Source organism: Macrobrachium rosenbergii, chromosome 23, assembly GCF_040412425.1.
Source record: "Macrobrachium rosenbergii isolate ZJJX-2024 chromosome 23, ASM4041242v1, whole genome shotgun sequence".
Taxonomy (NCBI): Eukaryota; Metazoa; Arthropoda; class Malacostraca; order Decapoda; family Palaemonidae; genus Macrobrachium; species Macrobrachium rosenbergii.
In genome coordinates this window covers 12,226,635-12,242,215 of record NC_089763.1, presented here as the reverse complement: position 1 = coordinate 12,242,215, position 15,581 = coordinate 12,226,635, and the positions used below count along the sequence as shown (strand labels likewise).

The 15,581-nt window shown below is 37.8% G+C and overlaps 1 protein-coding gene across 3 annotated transcripts in view; it reads right to left on the bottom strand.

Moving 5' to 3' along the window:
• The window catches only part of LOC136851274 (gamma-tubulin complex component 6-like), a 366,897-nt gene that overhangs the window by 141,475 nt on the left and 209,841 nt on the right, over window positions 1–15,581 (bottom strand). For 2 of the 3 annotated variants that reach the window (XM_067125258.1, XM_067125257.1), the window contains exon 17: window positions 2,020–2,106. The exons of the other annotated variant lie outside the window; for it this stretch is intronic. In XM_067125258.1, the coding sequence (XP_066981359.1) occupies window positions 2,020–2,106 (87 nt within the window). The remainder of the gene's footprint in view (window positions 1–2,019; window positions 2,107–15,581) is intronic. 3 annotated transcript variants of the gene reach the window in all.

The following is a 15,581-nucleotide window of genomic DNA, read 5'->3' as shown; positions in this document are numbered from 1 at the left end:
ATACACAGATTGCAGAAGCTACAAGTTTAGGTGACTTACAAAAAGAAAGTTCTAGATTTAAAGTTCTTAATAATGTACCACCAAGTATATACCCCGCTATCAGCTCAAATTTCCTGCACTATGGCTGGGAATAAAGTAATGGCAAAGGTTGTGAATTGTTATGCTTTATCTACCTCATTTTTTACCTCCTGGTCTGATTTTTACTACAGTACAACAGAACTTTCAATATGCTGAATACAGTATAGAGTAGAGTATAGTGTTTAATGCAAAATACAGTATATCAAATGACCTGATAGAGCTAAGAATCATAACATTTAATTTTTTATCCTAGCCTGAGTTTTACTACAGTATAACAGAAATGTCAGTATGCTGAATACAATATAGAGTAGAGTATAGTATTTAATACAATATAAAGTACTGTATATCAAATGACTTGATACAGCTAAGAATCATAACATTCAAGGTCAGTAAACATTCTAGCCAACATATCGGACTTCCTAGTCTAAGGATGGCAGAGTCCTTTTCAGCTACCATTAAGTTGTTTTTTCCTACTGCTATCTTAAGTGCACATGTACTATGCTGTTGTTTGTTTTTATATCAACTGTAGCAAATTTTACAGAAAAAACAATGATAGAAAGGAAAACAAAGTCTAGTCTGTCTTCTCTTCAAGATATATCATAATTGTTCTTATGGTACCTATAATGCAGCACTCCCCAACTAAGTAGCCTAACACCCCCCTTTTACCCATGTTAGTGGCATATGCACTGTACATTTAAATATAACTTACAAATATAAATAAAGATGGCAATTTAAAAAAAAAAAATAACATACAGAAATTTCAGAGTTGCACATGCTGCAAAATCCTTAAAACCATACAGACAAAACTACACAACGAACTTATCACATGTAAACACAATGAAAACAATCAAAACTTTTGACCTCAGGGAAGTATGCTTACAAAAGAGCACCAACCTAATCCTTTTCTATTCTTTCATCCTTTATCTTTCCAAAGGGAGGTAATGGCACAACACAACACTCCAGAAACATATACAAAAGCCATCATAAACTGACAGTAAATACTATTCAACAAGGATAACAAGGATATATTCTTTCAGGCTCATTCCACTCGTAATTTTACATTTTTGGCAGTTTTAAATTGGTAACCTGTATCTTTCAATATGACAGTTAGCTATAAAAATTTTTTAAATTTTTTTACCCTTTGTAAAACTACTTACAATATGACATGCACAGTATACAGCATTATACCATATCAATAATAGTGTACTTATAGTAACACAAAACAAAATACTTAAACACATAAGAACTTGTTATATTTAGTGTTGCCATTACACAGTTAAAAACTACAGACTGTGCACTGCATTACAGTTAACATGAGTAGAACTCTATTTAAAAAATAAGCAAGATATTCTTGCCTCATCTGTCGCTGCATTCATATTTTCCTGTAGCCCAAAGACATGCAACAATATGGGATAGGAGAGGGATAATCTCAGAATGTACAATTTAGAAAAATAAACTGTTTAGGGAATTTGGTTTAGATTCAGGCATATCACAAACCTATTATTCTTACTGCTCCTAAACTAAGGTATACTTAACTTTAACTGCTCCTAAGAAACTACATCCACAGATGCAAATGGCCCCACAACTCTCAAGTTGCACAGTATTCTATCCAGTTATAAATTAGCACCAGATTGGTATTAGCATCTAAACTTGGTATAGATCTAGTCTGGTTTGTACTGTACAATCCTCATGGGTGTTACAAACAGAAACCAACCCCCCCACCAAAGTCTAAAGCACTTAGGTCATTCTTCATTAGGACCTCCTGAAAATGTGTAAACCTCTGCTGATTACCTAGAAGTGAACTCCCTATCATTTTCAATTCTGTGATTAAGATTCCACACCAAGAGGATAGGCCAGCTTTTATAAAAGCAAAGTAGTTTTACATGCTTGGATAATCATTAACAAATGATGGCATACGCAACAGATTTAGCAATAACCTACATGTTTCCAGAGCAGTTTGTGAATCACTGCATCTGAAGCATGACCATGAATGCTTCTGCCACGCTCCTTCAGAACTTCTCCACCCACCTTATGCAGTCAATGAGTGCATCAAAAAAGGGGCAAATATGTTTAGAATGAAATTCTAAATACAAAATCACAATCTACAGCAACATGTTACAATCATACCTTCAATGACATTTTAAAATTGGTCACCCCCTTTACCACAATTAAAAAATAAAAATAAAATTTTTTTTTTTTTTGTACAAACCCAAAACTCATAATTAGCCTTTTCGTGCACACAAAATCATCCCAGATGCTTATGTTCCTCTTAATAGTAAGAATACATCAATCAGCCACAAGTGCTGCACATGCATGGCTGGATTCTAAGATCTAAAATATGTAAGTCTCATCCTTTGTGTCATCAGAGCCCTGAGCCATGAGAAATTTAGTAGGGTTGAGTGGCCAGAGTTCACACTATCACTGTTACGAATACTCCTAAAGAATCACCACAGGAGACCTAAAATAATTCTATTTGAATATAATAACTGTACTGCTGGACTCAGGCAGATATCTCTTTAGATTTTGCCAAGGCAACTCTCATACAATACCTGGCTGGAATGACCTGGTTAAAGATCTTTGCATACATTCACAAGAAGTGTTTTTACAGTGGAGGCAAAATGGTAGCCCATAGGAAGAACACTTAGCACTTTTAATGAGCAATGTACGAGTGCAGTTCAAACTTGCACTTAAGCACGGCAGGCTAAGTAAAATGCAACTAAGAGCAGATGTAATATCTAGAAAATTAGAATCTGGTGATTACCCTCGTCTTTGGGATGACACTCAATCCTAAATCCCAAAATTAAGAAGTTATCACAGAAAGTGGGAGAAGCCATCAACGACAAGGCTATCGCAAGAATGTAGGGCGATGACTTCAGCGCTATCCTGAATTGCATAAACAATCAAGGCTCCCACAGGGAAATAGATAGTCTCCTTACTGATAACATTCAATTTCATTTCGCTGACTGTATTACATCAGGTAACGTCTGCGATGCCATAAAGAACTTACCTGATAATAAAATCCCAAGCTGCAATGGTCTCCGTGCAAAAGCTTTCAAATTCTGCCACCTAATAATTTACATTTTGCTAGCTGCTCTATTCAATACAAGTATACTTCACCAGTTTCTCACAGATTCCCTACTCTTAGTTCACTTAATACCATTAATCAAAAACAAGCTAAAAGATGCAGCTAATCCTGGTAATTATTGCCCAGTTGCAATCACTACAATTTCATCAGAGAGACTTCTCCCCTTTCTACACACTACTGAAAGCCGGTTTGGATTTAAAAAAAAAACTACTTAACTGACACCTGCCCTTAAACCCTGGAAGAACCGCTGAACTATTACTTATCATGGCCTCTCCTGTATTCTTGTTTTATATATGTAAGAAAAGCATCTGACAGAGTAAACTACCTGAAGCTCTTCTCCCTGAAGTGGCACAAAAGAGGCACTCCTTTACATTTTATTGGCATTTTATACTGCTGCTTCTCCACACAGAAATTCTGTGTCAAATAGGATAACATATTGTCATACAACTTCGGGTCCCTAAACTAGCTCTGGCAAGGGGCTTTCTCTCTCAGCATCTATTTAATACATACACATGGACTACATGTCAAATTTAACTCACTCTCAATCGGATGCACAATCAACAAAATAATAATTAACAGCCTCCGTTATGCTGATGATATGGTTCTAATTTCCCCATCAGCACAAGGCCTCCAGTGACTAATCGATACTTGCCATAGATATGCAGAAGAATTTGACATTCTATGTAATGAAACCAACACGAAGTGAAAGTTGCTACTCCCAAGACCACTTAAGCATACTGAAGAACCAAAAATTTTCCTCTGAAATAATTGTCTGCAATTTGTGCATGAATTCCTGTATCTGGGCACTTCATCACGGTGACCTAAAGAATACAGTAAACCCCGTATTCGCGGGACTGCATACCACAGGCCCCAGCTAAAATCCACAAATACTTAAAACCCTTCTAAAAGCACTTAAAACTGCCTATTTTGATAGTTCAAACACAAAAAAACTCTAAAAATGCTTATACAGGTAGTGCTCGAGTTACGATAATTCGACTTACGATAATTCGCTTTTACGATGGGATTAGCAATTAATATCGATACGACAATATTTTGAAAATACGTATTTTTAAATTTCGCGGGCGACTGGCGCAGGCAACAACGTACAATCAGGCAGCGTCACGGTGTACGATCGTTGGCCGAGAGGCTGGAATAGGTACATTAATTCAATGAGCCGACCTCACTTGCCCTCGTTGTGTCGGAAGTTAAAATAGGTTAGTGTTCGTTTGCAATTTTTTTGTGCGTTTGTAAATACAGGTAGTGCACGAGTGGCGATAATTCATCTTACGATAATTCGAGTTTCTGATGGAGTTAGCAATTAATACCGGTACGACAATATTTAGAAAATATTTTTAAATTTCGAGCGGGCACAAGCAACAGCGTACACTACAATTGCCGTAGAATCAGGCAGCAAGAAAGACCAACTTACAATAGACCAACTTCTTTTTCTCCATCTCTTTATTCCATCTTCTAGTTAAAAAAGTAAGAGAATAATAAAAGCATTGTTAGTAACCTTATACTCTTGCGAAAATGGCGTACAGCCATAAACAACCGAACGAGACTGTTGTTTTGCTAATAACCAAATCGGATATCAACTGTTTTGCTTGTATTTCAACCATCGTACGGTTAAACAATTATCGTAGTTATGTTAAAAATGACGTTAAGTACTGATATGTTTTTACACTACCCTTATCCGCTTTGGAGAAAAGATCGGCAAGGAAATATACTGCTGCAGTAAAATTAAGCTGCAAGTTGTAGCTGATGCTGAGAAAAGAATGTTCAAGCTGCTAATGACTATAAATTATCGTACATTGGCAACATGGATGAAACTCGACCGCAAATAAAATTGGAAAGTATTTTAATCAAAACTACTGGACATGAAAGAACACATATTACTGCTGTTTTCACGCCGATAAAAGATACATACGAAAAGCTCGTGGTATGATGATGAAATCAAGAGAAAATAGCGAACGGAATCTTGATTTTTTTTTGTTTACACAAAACAAAGGGCCAGCCGCCAAGTTCGCCAACGTCATCTACTAACGAAAAAAATGGCTAAAATAATTTCACAACGAGACATATTTAAGTTATATTTAGACATAAAAACACTTCGTATAACAAAAAATACACATGTCCCTTATAAATAAAGTATCTAGAGATTCATTTACGCTAACTTGAAGCAAGAAATGCCCTCTGAACCGAGTTAAATGCATTGAAATAAAGACCGCGTGATCGATTCCGAAACCAAAACATTTGATCGCTATGATCAGAATTTATAATGCAAAAGCAGTATAAGAATATTTACGATTGGATACAGTGTAGTAAAGCATAACATTTTAAAAGATCCATAGAAAAGATGCACATTCGCTATTTTGATGTTTGTATAATACGGCGGTGTTATGTGAAAATAGAATACAGTATAATGTAGGCTAGGCTACCGTACATGATATATGAAAGTGCAGGCCAGGCCTTGTTTGTTATTCAATTTCTCTTAATACTGGCTTATCATGTCAGTCTGCATTGAACCTGCAGAATTAGCTGACACTAATAATTACTATACCATATATGTATAAAGTATACTGTGTAGTGTAGGCTAGGCTACCATATATGTATAGATGGTACTGATTACCCTAGTGTAGGCTAGGCCATATTCGAGTTACGATTTTTTCAACAAACGATGGGTTTTTTGGAACCTAACCCCATCGTAAGTAGGGGAATACCTGTACCAGGTATTATCCTACTTACAATAGGGTTAGGTTCCAAAAAACCCCTTGTACATTGGGAAAAATGTATCTTGAATATAGCCTAGCCTACATTAGGGTATTCAGTACCATGTACAGTATACCTATACGGTAGCCTAGCCTACACTAAAAAATATACTCTAAACATACATGGTATAGTAATTATCAATATCAGCTATTTCTGGAGGTTTAAGCAAAGTGGCTTATGGTAATTCAACACAGAGAAATTGAATAACAAACAAGAATTAGCTTAGCCTAAACTATGGTATACTGTATACATATACAGTAGCCTAGCCTACATATACTGTACAGTAAACCCTGCATATTCATGGGGGATGCGTACCACATCCCCCCACGAATAGCTAAAATCCGCGAATGCTTAAAACCCCCTCTAAAAACACTTAGAACTGCCTATTTTGATTGTTCAAACACAAAAGAAATCTCTAAAAATGCTTATACCTGAGCGTTTTAATAGTTTTATCACAAAAAGTTTATTTAGTCATGAAAATGATGTGAAAATACAGGAAATTGTGAATATTTGTGAAAATACAGTAATTAGTGAATATTTCTTAGTGAAAAATACCGCGTATGGGCGAATTTTCCGCGAATAATGTGTATATATGTTCCACAGAGAAATCCGCGAATAGGTGAGTCTGGGAATCGTGAGACCCCACATACGGGGGCTTTACTGTATTCACATATTAATATCGTATTAAACAAACATCAACATAATGAATATGCATCTTTTCCATGGATCTTTTAAAACGTTATGCTTTACTTAACTATATCCAATAACACTGTATATATTCTTATACTGCTTTTGTATTATACACTGCGATCGTAGCATTCAATGCTTGGGTTTGGAAATTGATTATGCAGTAACTTTATTTCGCCATATTTAACTCAGTTCAGAGCACTTTTCTTGCTTCTAGTTAGTGTAAATGAATCTCTAGATACTTTATTTATATGGGGCAAGGTTATTTTTCGTTATACGAAATGTTTTTAAGTTGAAATATAACTTAAATATGTCTCATTGTGAAATTAATTTGCTATTTTTTTTTTCGTTAATAGATGACGTTTACCTTTTGGGGGCATGTTTGTTTTGTGCAAAAAAAAAATCATGATTCCGTTCGCTATCTTCATTTGATTTCATCGTAATACGAGCTTTACATATTTACCATTTATCGTCGTAAAAACAGCAGTAATGTGTTCTTTCATGCCCAATAGTTTTGATTAAAATACTTTCTCTCCAGTTTTATTTACCATTCATCCATGTTGCTAATGCACAATAATTTATAGTCATTGGCTGCTTGAACATTGTTTTCTCAGCTTCAGCTACAATTTGCAGCTTAAATTTAGCATTATATTTCCTTGCCAATCTTTTACCCATACCGAATAAGGGTATAATGTAAAAATATATCAGTCCTATTCTATTTGTAACATAACGATGGTAATTGTTTACTACCGTAAAATGATTGAAATACATGGAAAACAGCTGTTGTCATCCAATTCAGTTATAAGCAAAACAACAGTTTCTCGTTCAGTTGTTTAGACTGTACGCATTTACGCAAGAGTATAACGTTATTGACAATACTTTTATCATTCTCTTTTACTTTTTTAACTAGAAGATGTATTGTACACTAAACTGCAATGATTTTGGTATATAACATATTGTAAAACGATCAAAGCAACACAGAGAAAATATTATCACAAAATGATGCATGAATTCGTAATGCACGGACGTAAAAACAAGTTTTTTTCAAAAATTCACTGTAAATCGAAATATTGTGCTAGAGACTTCCCGTTTGTTGCAAAATGAAAGTAATTGATTGAATATTACTAGACTGTAAGTGTTTTAGCTTACAATTGCAGTTTTCGACCATTTCGGTTGAGTTAAAATTGACCGAAGGTCGAATTTTTTCTATCTATCGTGATTTATATGAAAATGTTTCAAAACTGATAAAAGCTACAACCATGAGTTATTTTTTGTTGTATTCTACATGATATTGCGCACATTTTCATGTATAACACTTAATGTAAGGCCTAATATAAAATGGTGCGAAAATTACGACAAGGTGACTAAAAAAATTCTGAGATTTTCAGCCGAGTTACCACACGCGGAGGTAAGGAAAAAGGTTTTTTCAAAAATTCACCATAAATCGAAATATTGTGCTAGAGACTTCCCGCTTGTTGCAAAATGAAGGTAAATGATTGATTGTTGCTAGAATGTAAGAGTTTTAGCTTACAATTGCGTTTTCTACAATTTCAGTCGAATCAAAGTTGAATGAAGGTTGAAATTTTGGCACTTATCGTGATTTATATGAAAATATTTCAAAACTGATAAAAGCTACAACCATGAGTTATTTTTTGTTGTATTCTACATGAAATTGCACACATTTTCATACATAAAAGTTTATGTAACGGCTAATATAAAACGGTGCAAACATTACAACAAAGTGACGAAAGAATTTCTGAGATTTTCGGCCAAGTTACCGCGCATGGACATAAGGAAAAAGTTTTTTTCAAAAATTCACCATAAATCAAAATATTGTGCTAGAGACTTCCAATTTGTTGCCAAATGAAGGCAAATGATTGAATATTACTAGAATGTAAGAGTTTTAGCTTACAATTAGGTTTTTTTACCATTTCAGTCGAGTCAAAGTTGACCGAAGGTTGGAATTTTGGCACTTATCGTGATTTATATGAAAATATTTCAAAACTGATAAAAGCTACAACCATGAGTTGTTTTTTGTTGTATTCTACATGAAATTGTGCACATTTTCATATATAAAACTTTATGTAACGGCTAATATAAAATGGTACAAAAATTACGAAAAAGTGGCGAAAGAATTTCTGAGATGCGTCGCTGATGCTCTGTAGTGCAGAAGAAAGAAATTGAGCGCGCTGGCTGGGTAACGCTTAGAACAAAACAACAGCGTGATCTGTGAACTCCCAGCATCCTCAAGTCGCGTGATTTAAAATCTTTCGGAAACTAGGCCTATAACTATTTTTCCGGAAATATTTAAAAAAACTTTTTTTAGTCGATGGACCGTACGTCCACTCGGCACCCAACAGACAATTTTAGTCGACGTACGATACGTCCAGTCGGCGTTTAAGGGTTAATTGCTTACCCCATCGCAAAATCGAATTATCATAACTCGAGCACTACCTGGGTAGCTATTTTAATAGTTTTATCACAAAAAGTGCATTTAGTCATGAAAATTACAGGCAGTCCCCAGTTTACAACAGGGGTTCCGTTTTTACGCCGTGTCGTAAACCGAAAATTGTCGTAAACCGAAAAATCGTTGAATATCGTCAAAAATCCTAAGAAAACCTTACTTTCAATGCTTTGGGTGTATTGAAAACAATGTAAACTGCATTTTTATTGAGTTTTTCATCAAAAAAAAAACTCCAAATTTTTATTATTCTGCCGTTTTGGAGCTATATTTCTTCCGTCGGATCAGCATACGACGCGTCGTAACCCCAGAACAAGCGTCGTAAACCAGGAAATAATTTCTGATGAATATATTTGAAATGCGTCATAACCTCGGAACGTCGTAAGCTGAACCCATCATAAACCAGGGACTGCCTGTATATGAAAATACAGTAATTAATGAATATTTCTCGGTGAAAAATACCACGAATGGGCGAATTTTCCACGAATAATGTTTATATATGTTCCATAAGAAATCCATGAATCGTGAGAACGTGAATAAGGGGGTTTACTGTACAGCCAACGTGGAAAAGAGTTGATGTAAATTATAGTGACTGGAAACGAATGCAAAGTTTGCCTTTTGTCAATTAGACATGAAACTGCTGCTTTTCCACTCATACTGCTACAGCATTTATGGTTATTCCCTTTAGATGAATTATACCCGAGAGGCAATGAGACATGTCAATGTCGTTCAATAATGACATTCTGATGCACCTCACCCACACACATCACTACCACCTTGCTACACACATTCACAGAAAACTGCCTGGATAACTTAAAAATCATTGTTAGGAGAACAATGTCCACTCTGCTCACCAGCTAGGATACAGCAGCAATTCACTTATCCAAAACACCCTACGCTTTGAAGCAAAAAGATCTAAAATGTGATAAAGATAGGTTAATGAGGCATCTGTTTCATAACTGATATTTTCTTTTTTCATACAGGGGTGGCCTTATTTGCTGTGTATACTTGTTCTCTATAAATGCAATTAAATATTTTCTACAGAAACTACTACTGTTATCATTATTATTCCAATCATCATTATTATTACTATTACCATTACTGTATTGTTAAAATTTTTATTATTATTACTAATATTATTATTGAGGTTTGCTTTTTTACTTTTCACTTTTAGCATTCTACACCTGAATTCTCTCCATCTACCTAAGATCTCTAGCTGAAAATTACTTGTATGCCACTGTTTTTATCATGACCATCATTATTTTTAACATTATGTACTAACATTTCAATATTATTATTGTCATTACTACATATTATTATTATCAGCAAGTGTTTTGGTTTAGTCGATTACCATCTTTATCTTTTATTTTGTGTATCTGAATTGTGTGTATTGTATTGTCTCTACTTTATATATTCCCTATGTACGGCCCTGAGATGAAATAGAGGACATTACAGTATTATTATTATTATACTATTATTATTATTACTGTATTATTATTATTATTATGTCAACACTTAAGCTCAAAATATAAAAGGGGAGGGGTATGGGACAGTGAGACCAACTGTGGCTCCAGTCACTGAACCCATACTTGTTATGAAAGCTAGAATGTTTCTAATTGTTTCTGGTGGCAGAGAGTTGGACTGAATGTTGTCTCACCTCTGGGCACTACAGTGGTTTGCATTGTGGCTCTCATAGTAGCAAAGGGGCTATAGTCATAAGAACTGGAAAAGCTCTTCTTGCATTTCTCATCTACTGAAGGTGATGCTAACCACCCTTCAAACTGCTACACAGTGATTTAAGTATGGCTCTGTAAGTGGCTCCACACTGAATCTTCCTTCTAATTGTAAGGAGAAATGGGGTAGGAGGTCTCCAGTAATCACCTCTGATCTACTGGAGTAAAAACTGGGAAACAAAGAAGCTGCAGAATGACCTAAAGGAACAGAAGCCATGCTAGTAGCTAGTAAAAGCCTACCAATGGAAGAAAAAGGTATGACACCAATGCAATGGGTGTGAGAATGATAAAATAGCCAACTCCTCTGGGAAGAGGGAGCAGCAGCAGCCTTGGTAAATAACAGTGAGACCTCTTGCTGAAATGTGAAAAACAAATAAAGGAAACAAATAGAGATTACAGCAAAACATCTGGGGACTTCGACACTAAAGTGTGAACTCGCTCTTAGTCATACAAAAATCAAGTTTTCATAATAAAACTAATATTGTAATACTTACCTGAACACTTGAATTAGCCCTGGTCACCTACCAGCCCGAACTACATCACCATAGCTTTTACCCACTAAGTGGGTAATTAACTGTCAGCGTTACCAACGCTTACAGGAAAATCTTGTCAAATAAGTTACCTGAAGTACCATTGGCAACACTGCTGCAAGTCCCGGCCGAGTGAGGCCGAGATCCCCAATTGCGTTATCCACTATTCAAATTGAAGTGGGGAGGAGGGTGGGAATCATTCAGGTGTTCAGGTAAGTATTACAATATTAGTTTTATTATGAAAACTTCATATTGCAAAACACTCCCTGAACACCTGAATTAGCCTGATTAACAAAATTTAGTGGAGGTGGGATCAATCTAATTCAGCCCGACCTGCCAACAGGGAAAGCAGGTAACTCACTATTTGCCTACTCTTTATAAATGAATGTATCCTCACCTGGTTATCCCACACGGCAGGTGAGAATGTCTGTAGAGAGAGTACCCCCAACGTCAGTCTCGTGTCTAGGTACTGTCTGAGTCGAGCTACCTCTCATGGTATTCAAACCTCCTCATGGATAGAGAGTAGCAAAATAAAAGCAACCTACCACGTGGCTAATCACAGCCTCCCATGATTAGTGGAGAATGACAAAGCTCCCATGTGGCTAATCAAAGCACTCACATGTATGGAGGGTCTGAGTCGAGCTACCTCTCATGTGGTATTCAAACCTCCTCATGGATAGAGAGTAGAAAAAAAAAAAAAAAAAAAAAAAAAAAAAAAATCCTACCATGTGGCTAATCACAGCCTCCCATGATTAGTGGAGAACAATGAATCTCCCATGTGGCTAATCAAAGCACTCTTATGTATGGAGGGGTACGATGAACCTCCCATGTGGCTAATCAAAGCACTCTCATGTATGGAGGGGTACAAAGAACCTCCCATGTGGCTATTGTGGCCACTCATGTATGGAGGAGAAGTTGAGTGTGCAGGGTCTTCGAGTTCTTCACCGCCCATTGCCGCTGATGTCAGCACAGAAGAGGTTGAAGAAACCAAACCTGTCCACTGAATCTGCCTATCTTCACAGTACTAACGTCAAACTTAATACTCTCACTATGAACCCCGACTAACAGAGAATCCAAAATTCCAAATTTCCTCAGACTTCATTCATTACCTAGAGCTCCCACTACCCTTAACATCACTACGTAATTATAAGATCGAGTTGGTTGTCACAAAGGGACCAAGCAAGTAACTCTTCTTCGAAGAAAACTGAATGTCTTTGAGGTAGAAAGTTGTGAAAACCGACACCGACTTCCAAGAGGCCGCCTCCAAGAACCTCTGCACTAAGAGAGTACCCCCTTAGCTAAATGAACGCATCCACGATAGAAGGGTTAGTGGCTACACACGGACTACAAGAATAAGTTTCATGTAAAAAGGAGAACGATGCATCTCCCAAGTGGCTATTCAGAGCCTACCCATTAAGGAAGGAATGAGGCAGTGTGTCGAGCCGATGACCTAAAGCCCTGCAGGTTGCAGCAAAGGCCGATGAGCGAAGAGGTATCCCAGCACCGACGAAAGAACCTAGGCTAGCCTACGAGAGCACTTCTTTGGACTCTCGTAGGGAAACTATCAAAGACTAGGATACTTAAGACATACTAAACTTAAGTTCATGTGATTATACTATCACTGTTGCTTATGATTCTAAAGCCTAGAAGGAATTCCTCTATCTCGTTAACCTAATAACCACCGCACTATGTGAATACTACCTTAGCTAAATGAGCGCACACTAGATAATAGACTTCGCCGTTAAACGTGGACTAAGTGAATAACCTTCCGAGTCTTTGCACTAAGAGAATACCACCTCAGCTAACTGAACGCACCCTAGATAAGAAAATTTGCCACTATACGCGGTGGGGCAAATTGAACATCTCTTAAGTAAAGAAAGAAAACACAGACGGACTCGTAAGTAACCTACCTCCAGAATAGAAGACTCTGAACCATTCCATAGAAAGGAAGATGAAGTGGACATACTCCGAATACTGTGCGGTAATAAAAAAAAAAAAAACTGGTAAATGCTAAATATAATGTCACGTCAAATTAAATTGTGTTCAAGGGCATAAACCTCGCACCACACGAGAATCGTGAAGTGTGCCCGCAACTGTGCTTGTGTAGTGAGTACTTATGAACCAGGAACCAGGAGCTTGTGTAGTGAGTGCTTATGAACCAGGAACCAGGAACCCTTTCTCTGAAAGTAACTAATCGCATCCTTAACAGCGGACGGGAAGGATTCCGCGGTGAGACAAGAAGTGTACACAGAAGCGGACGGAGTTTCTCAACCTTTGATAAATATTCGCATCGGACATAAAGATGTCCCTGCTGATGCTGGAACCCGAACACTTGCAGATAAAGAACCTTAAACGAACGAAGCAGTTTTAGCCTTCGCCAAGACTTCCGGAAAAAGAGAAATACTTATCATTTCCCACCTAGGAAACCAGCCTAGGAAACTTCCCGAAGCTCGCCCGCCTTTTTATCTGCAGCTAAAGCCGAAAGAAAGAAAAACACCCAACCAGTTATCTTAACATTAGAACTTCCGACAAATCTCACGAGGGAGCCCGAGGGAATGTAATAAATCAAAGATCTTACTACTAGAAATTTTCGGGAAGATGGAAAAATGTACTGCTAAGTGCTGAGCGGTAGCCAGCAATAGCCGAAAATGGAAGAATCTTGACTTTCTGAAGGAATAAGAGAAACCAGCTATTTCGGTTATGGCAGGCCTAAAGATGGAATGAGATTCCTTACAACACAGACTTCCCCATGTCAAACTGACCTGGTAAAGCTTACGGGTTGACTTCTCAAGCTGAAAGAAACACTGTCTACACAGCTTTAGAGTGTCTGGACTGTCTAGCTGTTCACTCGGCACGCGCTCGCAACTAGGTTCATCATGCAAGAGTTTGGATGATAATGGTGAAAATGCGGTTATCTAAAGATCTTCCGCATGAAGAGGAACACGGAACTTCCGTAAGGAGCATTAGGAATTCCGGAACTGAGGGTGTTAGGGCCAGTAAGGAGCTAGAGTCATAGACATCTTGACATACCGCAATTCCTGATTACCTGATGAATGAGACCGAATGGCGGAAAGCATACACCTTAAGTTCTAATGATCTTGTTCCCCGCGAGTTCTCTGATATGACACAGCAGTTGCGATGTCGCAAAGCAGACCCACTACTGTGTTGCGGACTAGGACTGAAAAGCACCTCAGTGCTTCCTTTACAGCCCTGAGGTTCCCGAAGGTTATGATTCCTCTCATTCCCGATTCCTCCAGAGGCTCGAAGCCTGGATTCCTCCAAGGTTGCTCCCCAACCCTGAAATGAGGCATCTGAGTACAGATGAACGTCGGGAAGAGGGGAGACTATAGACCTTCCGGATGTCAGATGCGCTTCTTCTGACTATCCCAGACGATCCGACAGGCGAGAATCGTTCCAGATTATACATGCATTCTCGATGTGGAAGTCACAGCGATTCCTGAGACATACCTGAAGAGAATGCATGTGAAGACACAAGAGCCTGGAATTAGAGAGAGAGAGAGAGAGAGAGAGAGAGAGAGAGAGAGAGAGAGAGAGAGAGAGAGAGAGAGAGAGAGAGAGAGAGAGAGAGAGAGAGAGAGAGAGAGGACATTCTCCCTAAGAGGCTTCTTCAAGTGGGTACCGGCTGTTCCCTGTTAGACAGGAACCCTCTACTTCAACATTTTGTACCCTCAACGATGCATAATTGCCGACACTGGAGACATGAGTTAGAAGCAACAAGTTCGTTATACTGGCCACATCCCTTGAACCCAGAGCAGCCACACTAATCATAGCTTGCTGTGACGATACTGCTGACGACGGCTACACGAACTTGAACATGGAGGAGATATCCTCCTCCCTAAAAAACTGTTGCAGAGCGCAAAGGGTGCCCTCAACAGAACCCTCTCCAAATGTCCAGATAGTGAGGTGGAAGCTTTAAAAGAAGTCCCTCCTCTTCTGCCAAAGAACGTTGTACAGTTAGGTGACATGTTAACCCTTTAACGCCGACTGGACGTATTTTACGTCGACAAAAGTTGTCTGTCTGGTGCAGAGTGGACGTAAAATACGTCGACTACAAAAAATTGTTTTAAATATTCGCGGAAAAATACTTACAGGCCTCGTTTGTGAAAAATTTTAAATCACGCGCCTTGAGGGATGCTGGGAGTTCACAGATCACACTGTTGTTTTGTTTACAAGCGTTACCCAGCTGCGCAAACACCTAATTTCTTTCTTCTCGCACT